Source organism: Stegostoma tigrinum, chromosome 22 (genome assembly GCF_030684315.1).
Source record: "Stegostoma tigrinum isolate sSteTig4 chromosome 22, sSteTig4.hap1, whole genome shotgun sequence".
Classification (NCBI taxonomy): domain Eukaryota; kingdom Metazoa; phylum Chordata; class Chondrichthyes; order Orectolobiformes; family Stegostomatidae; genus Stegostoma; species Stegostoma tigrinum.
The window spans coordinates 27,691,409-27,710,369 of NC_081375.1; the positions used below are offsets into that span (position 1 = coordinate 27,691,409).

The 18,961-nt window shown below is 40.8% G+C and overlaps 1 protein-coding gene and 1 long non-coding RNA gene across 6 annotated transcripts in view; one reads left to right on the forward strand and one right to left on the reverse strand.

Moving 5' to 3' along the window:
- The window catches only part of LOC125463821 (monocarboxylate transporter 4-like), a 41,574-nt gene that overhangs the window by 12,056 nt on the left and 10,557 nt on the right, over nucleotides 1-18,961 (forward strand). For 2 of the 5 annotated variants that reach the window (XM_048555570.2, XM_059653715.1), the window contains 2 exons: nucleotides 7,033-7,127; nucleotides 12,370-12,607. In XM_048555570.2, the coding sequence (XP_048411527.1) occupies nucleotides 12,385-12,607 (223 nt within the window). In that variant the 5' untranslated portion in view covers nucleotides 7,033-7,127; nucleotides 12,370-12,384. Of the gene's footprint in view, nucleotides 1-7,032; nucleotides 7,128-9,567; nucleotides 9,758-12,369; nucleotides 12,608-18,961 lie in introns of those variants that run through there. The other 3 variants (XM_048555571.2, XM_048555569.2, XM_048555573.2) reach the window with 2 other exon arrangements.
- On the reverse strand, nucleotides 6,364-14,767 carry LOC125463822 (uncharacterized). The gene is made up of 4 exons (XR_007249918.2): nucleotides 14,646-14,767; nucleotides 7,748-7,839; nucleotides 7,206-7,317; nucleotides 6,364-7,123 (listed from the first exon to the last, which is right to left on the reverse strand). It is a non-coding gene; the product is annotated as an uncharacterized LOC125463822 (long non-coding RNA).

An 18,961-nucleotide genomic window follows, 5' to 3' on the forward strand; every position in this document is an offset into this window, starting at 1 on the left:
CACTTATGAATATCCAGATGGAAGCATTCTTTGAGCAGATCAACCTTTGGACCACAGATTCGACACTGTTACCCCACAATAAGTGGTTGTAGAAATTGCAGACAAGCTAGAAGTTATTGTTTCTTTGTTAGAAGACCGCAGGAAGCTGTAATGAGATTCACAGTCGGGGTAGCGAGCTGGACTGTTGTAGATGGAATTCATAATCATTAGGTTTGCTGCCATACTGTAATAGCACTGGGCCAGGTATTCAAATGCTCCACCTAATGTTTTAGGCATGTGGGTGCAAATCCCAACAAATAGCTGTGAAATTTAAAAGCATTTAAAAAAATTTAATTGAAAGCTAGTTAAATAATGGTGACCATGAGATGATCATCTGTTGTTGTAAAAGCTCAGTTGGTTCATCAATGTTGTTTTAGGGAGGAAATTTTACCACCCTTATCTGCTCTGGCCTTCGTTTGGGCAGCAATTAAAACTTCTGAAAGGCTATGTTGGTTTAAGAAGGAATGGTGTTGTGGAAGAGAGAAGAATCAGGGCGTATGCACATCCTACTTAGATTTCTATATTCACTACCCTAAGTTGGTCAGGCAATACCCTGATTTTAAAATTCTCTTTTTTTTTACAAATTGGCCCATGGCCTTGTGTCAATCTGTATAATGGACAACTCTCTTAGTGAGATTTCTGCCCATTCCCATTTCCATAGTGCCACCATTGGCAGTGTCTGATGGAGGTTTGTGGACAAGTAATGATAAGGGTAGCGTAGAGATCAGCAGAAGTAAGTTCTATGTGGCTAAAACAATGGCATCCCTGATTGTGGATCAGGGGAATGAGTTAGAAGTGAGCTGAATGTGGTTGAGGACAAAGGGTAGAAGATCTCAATGGGTGTTTCTTAAACAATGGTTTGCTGTTTGGTGGTGGGATCATGGTTAGTGTTCAGTCAACCAAGTAGAGGGCTTTTTTTTGTTAATCAAGAGTTATGCCTTCCTTGCCAGCAGATTTAATTACAATCTTTAAGGTGTGAAAGCGAAAGTAGGGTGCAGGATTAGGGAGGAGTGAAGTTTATCGTAAGAATGTAAGTATTTTTCCTTTCTCTAATATAACGTATAACCCTTTAAAGCCCTGGAGTGTCTTTATTTACATTCAAACAATCTTTTTGGTGCTGAAGAGTCAATTTTTCAAAGCAGTGTCACATTCCTACTACTTCTAATTATTGATGGAGGTTTAAAAATATACATTTACATTTCTCTCTTTCTTTTGTCCTGTTTATTTCATTTCCTGGACTAGATTTGATATTCAATAATACAACTTCCTGATTCAGTCTGCCTACAGCTTGGCAACAGTTCATTAATCTCATTGCTGAAGAAGGCACACATTGTTTATACTATTCACACAGATGCCAGATTCCCTTAACAGGGCATCGTGCCTTTTGGATGATTGGTTCATGTGAACTTGCTGAATGAGTCCAGAGAAGGCTTGTGGACAAAGGTGAATCTCACTAAAAGCTGGCAGCATTTATTTGCTGCAATGCACAAGATACAGTATAATATTTTCCTAAGTATGTGAGTTATATACTTGAAAGGTACAACGAGACCAGTCTAGAGAAATGTGCATGTAATTAGTGCAGGAATCATTTGACCATGGATATCAATGGTCATATCAAGGTCAAAAAATAAATGTAGTTACTTCTTTAGTGGATCATTTAACTATTCTAATTTAGTTATATTCAATTTGTGTCCAGAGGAACATTTTTTTAAAAAAGGAATATACCTGTGACTTGTGCATGAATGACTATAACTATTTTGAGTTAGTGTTGAGAATATAAAGTTATATTCACCTCTGAACTATACTTAGTCACTGTTGCAGCCACTTAAATAAGCAATAGATTTGATTGCAACTGTCTGAAACCGCAATCTTAAAGTGGTGACCACTTAACCTTCCAATTGTTCTTGGAGCTATCGCTCATTCTGCTGTCATTCTCTGACGATGCAGATGCCCTTCAAATATCAGAAAAGGCATTGCCAAGCCTCAGCAGTCTGAATGTCATGGAAAGGTTAAACATTTCGAACATGTTAGTTGCAGTTCCATCTACATCACTGTTGCCTGTAACTCAATCATCCTTTAGAATCTCTGGAGAAATGCCTCATTTTCAACCTTTTAAAGACAGTGACCTTTTAAAGGGATAAGGAACACCACATATGTTAACCGTAAATACGTGCCTTGATAATTGCTTAGGAAAGTTTTTTGTTTATTTACTATCAAAAAGAAGTCTTGAAGTCAAAAGATTCAAATATAACATTTACTGAATAAATATAAAAAACAAATTGCTAGGCGTATACAATTAAAAACTGCTGATGGGAAAGCTGGCCATTCAGTATCTGAGAAAGGGTAACTTTTTTTGGAGTAACTGTCTTTGGGACTAGTTTGCTTGTAAGCATAACGTGTAACCTGGTGTTCTTTTTCAAAAGAAGCTGAACCTGTTTTGCATTGCAGAAAGTCTACTAAAGGTACTTTGCAGTGAAGGTGGCATTTTCCAAACGACTGAAAAATCCCTTAATGCGTTCCTACTCTGCTGTCACATTCCAGATTAGTTTCTCATTCAATTACAAATTAATTTTGACAGCAATCTCAAATCCTATTACATATCTATATTAAGTAGCAATGTTTTAAACAAGCTTTTATAGAGTGGTGGAAACACCAAGCAGACAACTGGTGCTGCACCATCAACACACCCTTTATTGTTATTTTTGTCTTGTCAGACTGTAAGGTTTCAAGATTCATCACTGACATTAAGTGATTTGTTTGCTGTAAACACTTTTGGTTTGGTTTATCCTGATGGCCATTCTCTAATATGAGTATTATTGCAGATTAAAGTTGTCTTTTTAGAAATTTTATTGAATACCTACTGGAGACAATGGCCCAGATCTTCTAATAGCATGATAGTCAGAGACAGAAGTTGGGTGTCAGGCCTATGCAGATGTCCTGATGAAGCTGACTCTGTGGGAATTGCCTAGGAAGTTGAAACCCTCTGCACAAAATCACCACCACCTGGATAACTATAAAATTGATCCCCAAATTCAGCACTCCTCTCAGATTACCATCCCACCCCCATCCTTGATGCTCAACTCAACATTGAACCGCTGGCCCCAATGCCCCAATTTCCCCCTCCAAGCTCTAATTCTTCTTCCCTGACTCCTGCTCATCACCATCACACCCACTCCCTTCTCCCTCCTCCCTCACCCAACCAAAACAATCCCTGGACTGGATCTGCCTGGACATACCCCACATTTCAAATTCCCTTTACTTTCACCCACTCGCCTGAAAACCTACCTCCCTTCAACCACCTGGCCTCTCTCTATCCATCACCTACCTACCTTACACAAGTAGTTTCTGACAGAAGCTGTCAAAGTGGCATACGGACCTTAAGTTGCAAAATGTGGCATGAAAGGGGGCATGGTTTCAGCGCCAATCCTCCCCAGTCCCAACTTCATGGGTTGCTGAACTCATCCACACTACTTCTGCTGGAAAGTCTCTGGCCTTGAACTTTCACCTGATAACCTACACCAGAGGTGAGTGGGCAACATTTTAGTTTGATCCTGTTTGAAAATGGAGATTCTGACCCAAATTTGAAGAATCGGGCCAATATCAATGTACTATGCAGTAGATACATCCTAACTTTGCAAATGAAACTCTTGAGTTAGTGAACTTGTGCAACAAGTGTGCCTGTGTACCCATGTACTTGTGTTATTATGGATCTCAATAGGTTTTACTGTTTCTAGTGTAGTCTCATCAATGGATTTTGTTGATTTGAATGAGGACTGCAATCAGAGTTTGCAGATGCTGAAGCCATTGTAGCAGAGGAAGGCTCCTACAAGCCTTTATTGGAATTGTGTAGCATAGTACTATGGTTGCTATCAATCTCCTAAAGCAATGCATCTTTCAGTTAATAACTTCATGGACTTTTGAAGGCCTCACGACAATGTGGTTAATTTTAACTTAACATGACTTTGCCTCTGACAGGACAGCTTGGTGGCTCAGTGGTTAGCACTGTTGCTTCACAGTGCCAGGGACCTGGATTCGATTCCACCCTTGGGTGACTGTCTGTCTGTGTGGATTTTGCGTGGTCCTCCAGTGTCTAAATGGGTTTCCTCCCACGGTCCAAAGCTTAGATTAGATTACATTCCCTATAGTGTGGAAACAGGCCCTTTGGCCCAACAAGTCCACACCAACCCACACAGCATCTGACCCAGACCCATCCCACTATAGCCCACACACCCCTGAAGACTACGGGCAATTTAGCATGGCCGATCCACCTAGCCTGCGCATCTTTGGACTGTGGGAGGAAACCAGAGCACCCGGAGGAAACCCACGCAGACGCGTGGAGAATGTGTAAACTCCACACAGACAGTGGCCCGAGGCTGGAATCGAACCCAGGTCCCTGGCGCTGTGAGGCTGCTGTGCTAACCACTGAGCCACCATGCTTCCCCTGCAGGTTAGGTGGATTAGCCATGCTAAATTGCAAATAGTGTCCAGGGATAAGCAGGCTATGTGGATTAGTCATAGGAAATGAAATGTTACAGGGATTGGGTAGGGGGTTTGGGTCTGGGTGGGATGCTGTTTGTAGCATTGGTGTGGGCTTGATGATCCAAATGGCCTGCTTCCCCACTGTGGGGATCCTAAGTATTCACTGTCCCATAAATTATTAGTGTGCTTTCAAGAATAAACTTAGCAATTTAAAGCATTATAGGTACCGGAGGGATTTGGTATTGGAGGAATGTGACGCTGGCAGACTTGGAAGAAATCATTGACCTACTTGTGGCATTGCTGTCAAGTCCTCCAGATCACTGAGACTGCAATGAGTGTGTTGCCAATTTCAGGCCAGGCTGGCATAGTCTGGTGTCATTGCCTTCTCAGCTGGTCCTGGGGGAAGAGCATATCCCATGTCTGCACCGCCCCATTCATCTGAACATTGAGGGCCCTGGTGCCAATTTTCTCTTGTCTGCCGTTTCTTGGACAAATTTCAGGAGACATGCAATGCAGCTGTGAACTGACTGTGTGCACCTGGATACACAATATGTGCTTTTAAAAATGGTGTGCCGTAAGTGATGCTAGTCTTTGGCAGACATTCAGTGAGTGATGTGTTGTTTCAGGGACAGTGGGGATAGAATCATCTGAGATGGCCGCAAGAGGATCACGGTATGTAGTTAATGAGATCTGTTGGGTAAGGTACAGTGAGAAATATTGCTGGGGCCCATGGCAACAATTCCTTCAAAAAACCTGAAGAACCTCACACTTAAGCCAAAAAAAATAACATTCAGCCCTATGCTCTGTGGACGGCGTGTTAGTGAAGGCATCTTGGCTGCCTCTTGAATAAAACTCACTGATGCTCATAATGACCTTTCTCTATAGTTAAATGCAACCTGAATATCAGTTGAGTGCAAGCACCTGCTGTTCATTTTAACTCGTGGGATCCAGTTAAACCCTTGTTGGTGAAGAGACTCCCTGCTGAAAGAGAGAATGTAGAGCAGTATTTTTAAAGATATTTTTTACAAGATGCTGTTCTGTCCCTCTTAAGGCTATTGAGCTGATGAGATCTCTAAACAGCACCAGGGACCCAGGTTCAATTTCAGCCTCGGGCAACTGTCTGTGTGGAGTTTGCACGTTCTCCCTGTGTTTGCTTGGGTTTCCTCCGGGTGCTCTGGTTTCCTCCCACAGTCCAAAGATGTGCAGGCTAGGTGGATTGGCCATGCTAAATTGCCTGTAATGTTCAGGGGTGTGTGGGATATAGGGGGATGAGTCTGGGTGGGATGCTACAAAGGATGGTGTGGACTTGTTGGGCCGAAGGGCCTGTTCCCACACTCGGAAATCTAATCTAATCTAAACGTCTGCATCCATTTGAATGGTTGCGATGATGGTTTTGCTTTGTTTTGAACCCAAGCTTTGTTTACAGGTACAGGCTTCATTTTGTTTTAAGTGAATATTTTCTCGTGGGACCAGATTCGCAGTGACAGAATATAGACTTTTATTTGGATGCATTTTGACTGTCTCAAGTTATGTGTGCACCATGCTGCTACTGAGGCCTTACATTGCTGCAGGCACTGTGTGATATCAGCTGGAGTAGCATGGGGTGGTCTACTTGAATTTCTAATCATTATTGGGGTAAAAATCATGGAGACTATATCTGTGATTTCTAGATTGGAAAGCCTGCATGTGTAGAGCATATATTTTGTAGTGTAACCAGTTGTAAAAGCCATGTTTTAGATTTCTGTTTCAGTTAACGTAAGAAATGGAGACTTTTTGCTTGAACTGTGTAAATAAGCTCAATACATTTTTAATTCAGTGGCATCCTGTGCAATTTTTTCCATTCATAAATGCCATGGCATAAAGGTCATAGACTCTTCAGTTATTAAATGTAGCTGAAGGAAGTTAGCATTAGTATTGAATTTGCTTGAGACATGGGCTCTTATCGTTCAGCCTCTGCAATATGCGCGCGCACATACATGCGCTTTGTCATTGTTGAAGAACTGGCTTACACTAAGATTTAATTTGATTAAGATCTGGTAATGAAAATATCCATGAAAAAATTTACCTATAAATATACAGTGACCATATACTTGTGCCATTAGAAAATCTTCCTGGAAAGGAAAGATGTTTTTGGTGCCTGACAGCTTGGCAGTGAAAGCCACCCATTACTCACAGGTCACTCTATACCATCTTAGATTCTGAAAGAATTTCACACTAGAAATGCCCAATGCAGTGGGAAATGTCTTTCTTTTTAAAGAACCATGTATTGGTTTGGGGATTGGGCTGGAGACTGTTGTTCACACTGAGGCTAACTCGACAGTAAAACACTTGCCATATGCAAGACCAGGGTTCAAAGCTTGGTTGACTGAGGTTAGGAATGCAGGGTGTGAAAGGGCTGACTTTACCACAATATAATTCAGCTCCTTAATTAATAAAGCAGAATGTGACTCTGCAGAAGTTATATCTTTGTCACAAGTTTTATTTTCTACCAGCGTTCAATTTTTTTTCTCCTAGTTGCTCCTTCCATTCTTCAAGGTGATCGTGGCCCTGCTTTCTTCCTAAGAAAATTGGTTGGGTTACTTGTGTTCGTTGTTTCAAGGAAGACCTAGGTATGATTGTATAAAGAAGTTAAAATTCATAAGAAATTCATGGCTGGTGCACAGAGTTCTAAGCATGTATTTACTTACATTTTGAATAGAGTTCTGCTTTCTGTCTGCAGAGAATGGGCAATATAACTCGGTTGCTTTCAGAAACATCCTGAGTGGGTCATGGTCTTGTTGTAGTTTAGCCCAAATCCATCTGTGTAAATTTAACAGTAGTAAATACAGTAGTAGTTCCAAATATGCTTTAAAAGAAATTCTATGATGCTGTAATTCTATACTATCTTCTAATCAGGGTACTAGCCATACCAATTGGTCATTTTTAAAAATTGTGTAGTTAGTATTGTGTAGGTGAACATAACTGACATTCTGGTCCAACTGGTAATACTGTCCAAAAAGATGTGCTGTGTTTCCCTCCTAAAAGTTTATATTTTGGACCTGGGTGCATTCCTGAAAATGGTCTATTCATTTAAACCACAACAATTTAATAATGTCATTTTAAAAAAAACTCATCCCTGTCCCCATCCTGAATTTCAGTTATATTCTAGCCTGCTGTCATATTATTTCACTTTATATATTCTGCCAATGTCAAGTAAGCATTTGGCCCCAGTGAAATACCAAAGCCATACCTGCAAATGGAGAAGTCTTTCAATGGTTCTTGTAACTTTTATCCATTACCGTCAAAACCCACAAATAGTAATCACAAATCCAGTTCAGGTCTCTGTGAGGATAAAGTTTTTTAAAACAAAACTCAAACTGTCATTAAATTGCAGTGTTGAAATACTTCAGAAACAAGTGAAATGGAATGCCCTCCTATGAGAGTTTGGGTTTTATCTGCTTTGTGTGCAGGAATGAATTTGGACAGAAGGTTTGAAGGATAGATATGGAAGATTGAAGAGAATTGTACTAATGTTCATAATTTGTTTTCAGCCAAACCCCTGCAAGCGTTCTAGTCTCAGCTGGTTTTATACCCAGATAATGTGCGTCTCTGTCCACGTAGCAAAGCCCAGACCCAAATATTGGGAGCATCTGTGAAGAAAAATCAGAGTTAATGTTTTGGGTATGGTAAGCCTTCCTCAGGACTTCTGAGGAAGGGTCACTGAACCTGAAACGTTAACTCTGATTTCCCTTCACAGATGTTGCCAGACCTGTTAAGCTTTCCCAGCACCTTTTGTTTTTGTTTCTGATTTACAGCATCTGCAATTGTCTTGGTTTTTATCCAAAATGTTGGTAGACAGGAGTGGCAACAGTCAGTAATCACTTGAACAATTCTAGGTACATTTTACAAAGTCATGATTAAGATACAATGAGCCAGTTCTTCTTGGATCAATTACGTTCTTTCGTGGAACGTGAATGTTTTGCAGTGATGCTCAACTTACAAGATACATCAGTGTATCCAAGCAGCATTGTAGAAGAACACCTGCATTTTTCTTTAAGGAAATACATGCTAACGATATTCCTCTACATGTTTTACTTTTATGTGGGCATGAGTAAACTGAAACCCTGAATCTGTTGTAAAAATATATTGCTAAACTAAGATTGGGTTTCCTATTAATGCTTAAACCTAAATTGCTTTAATAAGCAATTTCATATCTGATTGTTGTTTTCTTATTGGTACTATTACATTATTCTTTCTTGTGAAGATGCTGTTGTTGGACAGGGGTGGACAAAGTCAGAAGTCACATGACACCAGGTTATAGCCCAATAGGCTTATTTGAAGACGCAAGCTTCCAGAGCGGTGCTCCTTCATCAGGTGAAACACAAAGGAGTAGCACACCGAAAGCTTGTGATTTCAAATAAACGTGTTGGAATGTAACCTGGTGTCGTGTGACTACTAACTTTGATTCTTTCATGTAGAAGTGTTATTTATCGTGGTAAAGAAATTAGCAATTTTGTAATATCTATGATCATCTGTGTAATTTTTATTGGTTGATGATTCATTTGCTGAACATAATGATAATTTCCTAGTTGCCAAGCACTCAAGGCCAGTGTAACATTTCTACCAGTTGGCAAACCTAATTTCATCGTGAGCACAGCTTCTTAGACCGGCCTGTTGTCCCCTACTTTAGGACTGTTTCTTTCAGCATAGCCCACCATTTGTCAAGTATTCAGACGACTATTGAGGCATTCATTTAATGAGATCAGCACTTCATGTGTCAAGATACACAGAGAGGCAGAGACACAGTCTGTTGCACCAATTCCTTGAAGTGTCGACAAATAATACAGAGCTTTGTGAATTGTATTAAAATTTGTCTGGAGTGGCTGTCAGAAATTTCCCTTGACAGAAAAGAGGCTGCAGTTTATAGCAAATTATCAGTAACTAAGAATAGCAGCCAGTTACATCCTAATATAGGTCTGACTGCTTGCTATCGTTGATAAGAATGCTTCTCTAGCAACCTCAAAGCATGGTACAGTGTATTTGAGTTAAATCCCTCCTCAGAAATATTACAGTTCTAGGGTAATTAGATTGCATAAATAGGTGCAGCAATTTTCTGTGGGACAAGGGTTTATTTGTACTTTGGCTTCATGTGCTGGTTCAGCCAAATTCCTTCCTTCCTCATAAAATTGTGTCGCCAGGATCTTCTACGTTCAGAGCAGCCAAGGACAACCACCCTGAGCCCCCTCAGGGCAGGGGTGAGGTACGGTAAATTGTCATATTTGATGACATATGGTCTTGAAAGAGCAGTGATTAATTTCTATTTGGTTTGAGATTGGAATGTGCTGGTAAGCTTTTCCATTCCTTAAAAGAGGATAGAAGACTGTCAGGGCTTAACCTAATTACATGCCTGATTTATCAATGTCTTATTTTCACATTTTTTGAGGGTTTTAGTTATATCTGTGAGAAACAATCATGACCTCGGTACAAATCTGTAGACAGTTTTTTTGAAATCTTAGTCAAACACTGAAGCATAGATTAGAGGTAAAGCTTTTCGAGTAATAAAGCTGTTCTAATTTGTTTTCCAAGTTGCGGTCACAATTGGCCTCATAGATTGTAACATAAGCAATCACTGCAATTAAAAACATAAAATGATCAAATATGAACTGAAATGTGTCACTTATTCATACTCTTCTTTCTTATGCTTTCTTTCCTTTTCTCATCTGAAAGCAAACCAGTGATATATGGCTCATACTGCTAAAGCTGAACCTTTTGTCATTTGAAATATTGTTGATTTTTTTAAAAATTGACATAGAAAATGGATAAAAGATTGTTTCAGTTAGGAGGAAAATGTTTTTTTTTCCTCTCCCTCTGTGCCAAAGTCAGTGCCCAAACCTGTGTAAAACCTGAAGTTAATTTCTGCACAAACTGTCCACTGGACCAAGGTTTTCCAAAGGCCTACAGCTGACCCAGATTCGAATGTATTGACTGAAAGAGTAATACGAGAGATTTGTTTGCTTTGTACTCTTAAAAAGTGGCCTGGAACTGTAAGCTTTTATTGTCTCCATTTGAGATGCATAAGATCATAAGATGTCGGAGTAGAAGTGGGCCATTTCCCAGCTGATATTTCTTTTGCTGGAAAACCAGTCCAGATTTCAGAAAGGGGTGAGAGAATGAAAAAGTGACAAGATTTTTTTTCACTAGCTGCCGAATTGGCAGTAAGGAGACAAACATGTAATTAGTATGAAAGCATAAGCATTAGAAGACATTGTTTCACACTGTGCAGGCATTGGAGTGTGAAATACATCAGGCAAATGGTAACCAGGTTGATCACAGCTTTGAGAGGGGAACCAAAAGGAGGGGTTATTTGGACCAGGATACTCACACTTAACTCAATGGGTATATATTTACGTCTATATTCTGTTCTTGCTCTTAAATTTACAATTATAACAGAACCTGCCTCTGCAAAGCATGTAATTACTCTCTTGGGCTGTCTAGCACATATTTAGTGTAATATTTATATGGAACATTTCCATTTAGTTATAACCACAGAAATTTCTAATGGAAAAAATTGATAGGAAATGTGTGTAGATTTATGATTTATTGCTGATATAGAGTAACAGTGAAGGATTGGATTTCCTTTTGTGGAAGATTAGCAGATCCTCAGAAATTGCATAAACCATGGCTAGAGAGAGGTGGGGGCCCTCTAAACCTCTGCAAAAGTTTATTCGTGAGGTTTGTGGCTGGTGAAGTGCATGATGCATTCAAGTCAAAAATGTTGCATTGAATGTCATTATCAGTGTTCCTGCCAGAATTTTTTTTATTTGCTCATTGGCCTAGACAGCATGCTTATATCCTGTGTTTTATTGCTCATCCCTGGTTGACTTTGAGACAATAGGCCTCCTTAAACTACTGAAATTTATTTTTAGATTAGAATCTAGTAGAAGAATTAGATTGGATTAGAATCCCTCCAGTGTGGAAGCAAGCCATTCGGCCCATCGAGCCTATACCAACCCTCTGAAACGCATCTCAACCCAGACACAGCCCCTAACCCCATCCCTATAACCCCATACCTGACATGGTCAATCCACCTAGCCCACACATCTTTGGACTGTGTGAGGAAACGGAAGCACTCATGCAGACATGGGGAGAATGTGTAAACTCCATACAAACAGTCAACCAAGGCTGGAATTGAATCTGGGTCCCTGGTGCTGTGAAGCAGCATTACTAACCATTGAGCCCACTGTGCCACCTGCCATCTGGTATAGGTAGTCTCTCAATGCCATTGGGGAGTGAGTTCCAGGATTCTGACTGAGTGAACTGAAGGAATGATCATACACTTCCAAGCCAAGATGGTGAGTGGCTTGGAGGGTATTTGTAGGTGTTCTTGTTCCCATATAGTTGCAGCTCTAGTCCTTGTAGAAGTACATGCTGTTGTACTTAGACGGTGCTATCGGAAGAGCCTTGGCAAATTTCTGCACAACATCTTGTAGATGGCACATGCTGCTGCTACTGACTGGTGGTAGTGGGAGCAAGTGCTTGTGGATGTGGTGCCAATCAAGTGGGCTGCTTTGAACTGGATGGTCTCCAGCTCCTTGAGTCTTGTTGGAGCTGCACCCATTCAGGGAAGTGGGGAGTGCTAGCCACACTCCTGACTTGGCCAGTGCCATGTGCAATTCCTCAGATACTGAGAATACATTCGTTGCAAAAATAATTCTTGACCAAGTGTACTATTCAAATGCAGTAATTTCATGACTGTGATTCATATCTTTTGATATTGTGGAACTTTTATAATGTGTATGATTTTGTGATGTTAATCTGAACTATATTAGTAGAAGAGAATTGATTTTTAGCAACTCCTCCTTTAACTTACAGGTTGTGACCTGAACCATGGGAGTCATTGTACAAGATGATAAGCCAGCAGGAGTCAAGGCCCCAGATGGAGGCTGGGGCTGGGCCGTTCTCATTGGATGCTTTGTCATCACTGGATTCTCATATGCTTTTCCAAAAGCTGTTAGTGTTTTCTTCAAGGAGTTGATTAAAGAGTTCCACATTGGGTACAGCGATACAGCTTGGATCTCCTCCATTCTTCTTGCTATGTTATATGGAACAGGTAAGGCATTTGGTGTTCAGGAAACATTGTATAGGTGATACTTTGTTAACAAAAGTGATTTTCAAAATACAGCATTCAATGTTTAGTTCTGAAGTTTGATTTCACAAAATTTACTGACTTTCATGAAAGATATTTATAACCATTGTCAAACCCAAATAATTTATAAGAGGCAGGTGGACAGAATCTTTTGAATTTTCTCCCCTTTACTCGAAGACACCAAGTTCCTTTAATTGTGATTTAGTTCAACAGCAGCAGTCACTCTCTCTGACCTTGCTGAAATGGCCTCTAATCATATTGACTTTACACCAAGTGTTGATAGGTGGGGAATGCTCACCACTCTCTAGGTGAAGAATTTTTCCTGATCTCAGGCCTTATCCTTGAACTGTGACCCCTGGTTCTGAACTCCCTGGTCATCAGGAGCATCCTTCCTGTGTTCATCCTGTCTCGTCCTATCCCAACTTTATAAGTTTACACAAATACGCACACCACGTGCACACACCGCACACACAGTTCACCCCATCCCATTCTTCTAAACACCATTGAATAAATCCTAACTGGACTGGCCTGTCTTCATATGTCAGTCCTGCTATCTCGAGAATCAGTTTGGTAAACCTTTATTGCATTCCTGTCACCAGAACACCCTTTCCCAAATAAGGACACCAAACTGCAAATGAGTTCCGGTCAATAGTAACTCCCAAGGGGGACTTAGCAGTGGTCATATGGTCGAATTTTAACAAAAGATGGTTGGGTTCTCTTTTGTTTGATAAAATTGCACAATTATGTCAGAAATCCGTTACCTCCATGCAGTTTAGGGCTGGAACCGGGGCATTTCTTGTCTGTGTTACAAATGATGCTTTTCCTCAACGACTGGGTAGCATAAATGGTCTGAGATAATGAGGTGTAGAGTTGGGTGAACACAGGCCAAGCAGCATCAGAGGAGCAGGAATGCTGACGTTTTGGGTCGAGATCCTTCACCTTGTAATCTCAGATTCTCCAGCATCGGCAGTTCCTACTAACTCTCAGCATAAGTGGTCTTCTTTTTATTAACTTCCCTGCCTCTCTATCAGCGGGAAAATAACCGTGCATTGACATGCACTAGGCTTTAGAGGTAATATATTTATAAGCTGTAATTAGCAGCCACTTATCTGAGAGAGTCCATCAACTGCACTTCAAAATGTACAGGCTGTGAATCCCTGCGATCTCCTGGGGATGTGAAAGTCATTAGCAAAGGCAAGTTCTGCTTTTAAAATTTCAAAGGGTGTGTTTGCAGTGAATAAAGTACAGCAGAGAATTCAGTAATTGAGAGTATGGGACAGATTTTGATAGGAAGTGTCAGGTATAAGGGACAACTAATTTTCTTATTAAAAATGGTTTCAGTTTGGAAAAATGTGTTGGGCTGCCTTACAAACATGCTTGTCGACATCCAATTCATCATCACTTGTTCCAGCTTGGAACAGGAAAATCTATCTCAAAATACCAAACACAATGAAAAAAGCTGTTTTTCACCAACCCATTGTCCTAGTTGTGCTTACATTAAAGCAGCAAACGGATGAAAATAGTAAAACAAGAATCTCCTTCCATGTGGTTCCCTTGAATTCCAAGTGGGTGTCAACATTACTGCCTGAAACGGGCAGGTGATTGTTCACTTTCTGTGTTCAATGAATCAGTGCGGGGGGTGGTCACAGAGCAAGAAGCAGCTTTCGCTCAAATCAAACAACAAATAATAGCGACAACACCAGTGCTAAAATATTATTATGTTTATGAAGAAGCCACCCTACAGCTTAAAGCCAATGAGAGAGAGGATTTAGAGCAACTGTCATGGCACAAGGACTACCAGATGCTGCTGCATTCAGAGTATTCACACAAGTACAATGATGCTAGCCCCCAGGTCAAGAAAACATACCTGGCTGTTTAGTAATTTAACAACTCTCTATGTCAGAGAGAGTAAGTGATGTGTGGAGTCTGACCGCAAGTCATTTCAAAGCATCATTCTCAAACTGCTTCAATGTGCGACAAAAAGTTTGCAAAGATTGTTTACCTTATTGACAGTTTGTCACCAGGAAATGAAATATAAGCAAAGGAAGCAGCTGTCCGTCTTCACACATTGTCGAGAGCTCCATTCCCTGTGAAGGAAGTTGATGTTAGTAAATGAGTTTAAAATATTCTTGTTTCAACAAGAGGCAACACTTGTCACATAGCAACAGTGCCCAGGGAAACCATGTCACTACAGGGACAAGCAGATACAGAAGAACAGACCACAGCTTGCACATATATCATAAAGACTTAAATGCTTTAAAGCAAAGGCCCAAACCTTCCAGTTACTTGTCTGAACCTGTTTCCAACATTGACCAGACTCAAAACTATCCACTGACCCTCCTCCAATTTGTTTTCCAATCTTCCAATGGACGTATTTGGCAAAACTTCCTTCAGTTATGTGAGTGAATGGGTGAATATGTAGGTGGGTAAGTGAGTCCAGCAGGTGTAGTCATTGGGTAAGGGTGTGGAGTGGGTGAAGTATGTAGGTGGGGTGGGGGCAGCTGTGTGAGATGGGGATGCTGATCAACTCGGGTGATGGGGTCTGGAGAATTCGTGGACAGCGAGGTCTAGTCAAGTTGGGACAGGGTGGAGCAGGGCAGTCACAAAAGGGTCTTGTGTTGGCATCTAGTCAGGTTTTGGGAACAATCTGGGGAGATGGGAGATGCACAGTTAGGTCTGGTCAAAATGGTAGTGAGTGGGGGAGAATTGGGTGTGGGGTGATTGGTCAGTCGTATAATTACTCAGGAGTTAGACTGTAATTTTTCCATTTCACATTTTCCTTGGATGGCTGTCCAAGTAGATACATTGGGACTGTTCAAAGTCTCTGACTGAAACTCTGATTTGGAAACTTCTGTTGGAGGGTCCCAAGGTGCAGGGGAATTGCCCGCCAGAAGTTCACGCTTTTTAGAAATTCGCACAGAGCCAGTGCATCAGTGATAATAAAATGTGAGGCTGGATGAACACAGCAGGCCAAGCAGCATCTCAGGAGCACAAAAGCTGACGTTTCGGGCCTAGACCCTTCATCAGAGCGGGGGATGGGGGGAGGGAACTGGAATAAATAGGGAGAGAGGGGGAGGCGGACCGAAGATGGAGAGTAAAGAAGATAGGTGGAGAGGGTGTAGGTAGGGAGGGGATAGGTCAGTCCAGGGAAGACGGACAGGTCAAGGAGGTGGGATGAGGTTAGTAGGTAGCTGGGGGTGCGGCTTGGGGTGGGAGGAAGGGATGGGTGAGAGGAAGAACCGGTTAGGGAGGCAGAGACAGGTTGGACTGGTTTTGGGATGCAGTGGGTGGGGCGGAAGAGCTGGGCTGGTTCTGTGCATCACTGCATCAGTGAGTTTGGTCTTATATGCTGGTTTACACATCTAGTCTCAGGCTATTCAAAGGCTGGAAGATCTGGGCCTGTGTACAATGCCTGTGTGAGGACAGACTAAAATGGATCAAGCTAGGAAAAAATCTGCTTTTTTTATGCCTTTTTTTTAAAAAAAGGGTTATTTCAACTAGGTGTGTGATGTGACTTGCAAAGAATGTATGCAGTTTCTTTATTCTTTGTTTTGCGGAGAGCGGGTGTTCAAATACACATGTACCTTTTGTAAATTGTAGCTGGCCAAAGTCATGTGACCCCTGTCATGAGTTTTTTTAAGAAGTCTTCATGATTGCAGCCATCTTACACACTGCATGGAACAAGTATTTTGTCAATTATTCTAGTAGGATTTGCATTTGTGCTGGGCCGGACTGTACAAAAATCTTCCTCGAAACTACTAGCTTTTCTTTGATTGCTCAAGCCATTGAGGTTTGCAGTTTGTGCAAAGGAACTACTTTTCACACAGCTCTGAACATCAGTGTTTCTTCCTGGTAAATCTATGAGTTCATGCTTACATGACTTGCTGATGGTATCAGTGACAAACAAATTTACCAGTTTCCTTTTCCTTCATTGTACCTCCGCCTATCAATATTTTTAGATAACACATTTCTCCGAAGTGGTTAAGAAACCAGTTTATAATTTTCATAAACATTTTTCAAAATAAGAGGTGCTGTTGACTCAACAAGATCATCCAGCAAGTAAGATAGAAGCTTTTTTTTTAATCCCCTCATGACTAAGGATGGGAAAACTGTCTAAGTAAGATTTTTGCTTTAAAGTGTTTATTCAGCAATTTCTGAGATAGGGTAAGAGTTGGATGAGGCATGCATTACCTTCCAGCACTTTGAATACGGCTATTTACGATGATGATTAGTTCCCCTCAGGCCATTCCTCAACAGTGAGATGATTTCTAATTGTAAATAAAAGACGGTGCGATCATATAATTCTGGTGCAGTGAAGATGTTGTGTCAAAGTAAAACCCTGCACAATGCCTGCCCTTAAGGCATTAATTGGAATTACTTGTGACCCACCAGACTTGAAATGCCAATATCCACTTGCAGCCTTGGACACTTGTAATCAAAATTACCAATAGAAACCTGCCCTTTAAAGAAGATGCTTGTTTGGCATGCGTTAGTGAGCTCTGAGCAGTGGTTTTTCTACTAGTACAGCACAGGAACAGCTTTATTAGCTTTAACATTCTGTCCACCTTTGCTGATGAATCTCAAATTTTGCCTTGAGAGATCATTCATTTAAATGGGTTTCTGTAGACCTCAATCAGGTTCCCCCCCAATCTCCGATTTTCTAATAAAAATAATCCTAATCTACTCAACCTTTCCTCATAGCTAGCACCCTCCATTATTGCACTGCAATTTTAATATTCATTTTAAGTGTATGCTTATTGTGTCAATTTTGTCAAACCCATTGGAGAATTCAACTAGTTTTTGGATTCTTTCAGGTTCTGGGTAAGTAAATTAATAGGAAACACTTTTGCACAGTGGCTAGTGGCACGTGTTTTGTACTCTTATCAAGCTGGCAATGAACAACTTTCTGGAACAGGAAGAGGCCTCAGTATTCATGTTACAGTTGTATGAGACTTTGGTTTGGCCATATTTAGAATACTGCGCACAGTTCTGGTCGCCACACTACCAAAAGAATGTGGATGCTTTGGAGACGGTGTAGAGGAGGTTCACCAGGATGTTGCCTGGTATGGAGGGTGCTAGCTATGAGGAAAGGTTGAGTAGATTAGGATTATTTTTATTAGAAAGTCGGAGATTGAGGAGGGGGTGCCTGATTGAGGTCTACAAAATTATGAGGAGGTATAGACAAGTTGGATAGCAAGAAGCTTTTTCCCAGAGTGGGGGACTCAATTACTAGGGGTCATGAGTTCAAAGTGAGAAGAGGAAATTTTATGGGAGATAGGAGTGGAAAGTTCTTTATGCAGAGGCTGGTAGGTGCCTGGAACGCATTGCCAGTGGAGGTGGTAGACGCAGACACAATAGTGTCTTTTAAGATGTATCTGGACAAGTACATGGATGGGCAGGGAGCAAAGGGATGCAGACCCTTAGAAAGTAGATGACAGGTTTAGACAGAGGATCTTGATCGCAGGCTTGGAGGGCCGACGGGCCTGTTGCTGTGCTGTAATTTTCTTCTTTTCTTTATTCCTTCTGTCACTATCAACAATGGTATTTGTCATGTGGCTACTTCAAATAATTCACATATGTTCACCAGATATTTTTGGAACCTGTCTTTTTAATTGTTGAAGTTTCCTTTAGGGACCTAGCAGCCCCTAATCTGGAAATAGTTGTCAGAGTGCAGCGTTGTGTGCAAGATGCAATTTAAACATGAGAAATATGGAAAAATTTGAATATTCAGCCCCCAAGACTGCTCTAGTATTCAGTAAGATCAGCTGTACCTTGCTACACTATCTGCATATTTCTTCATTCCCTAAGTATCCAAACATCTATGAACCACCGTACAGAAAGTATTCTGTAACTGAGCAGGCACAGTTTGAAAGCGTAAGAATTTTACATTTCCCCTCAGTTTGGTCCCCTTTGACCTTAGATTGTGACCCCTACGTATAAATTGTCTGGCTTCAGTTAGACTACCTCATTATTAAAGTCTTGGTGATATAGTCATAAAAATGTTGCACTGACCATGAGTGCTTAGCAACTAGGAAATTATCAGTATGTTCAATAAATGAATCATTAACTCAGAATAAAAATTACACAAATGATCATAGGTATTATAAAATTAGGCCTAACCTACTCAGTGTTTCATCATAGGGCATAGTGTTTCATCTCAGTAATCCATCTAGTATGCCTTTGTGGCACTCTATCTAAGGCAATCATTCTCCTGGTAAGGATTCTAAGATTGAACATTACTCTGGAGTTTTTTTTCTGAGTAAGGCCTTATATAATTTTTGTAAGTTTTCTTTTCTTTTGCTCTCCAATCTCTTTGCA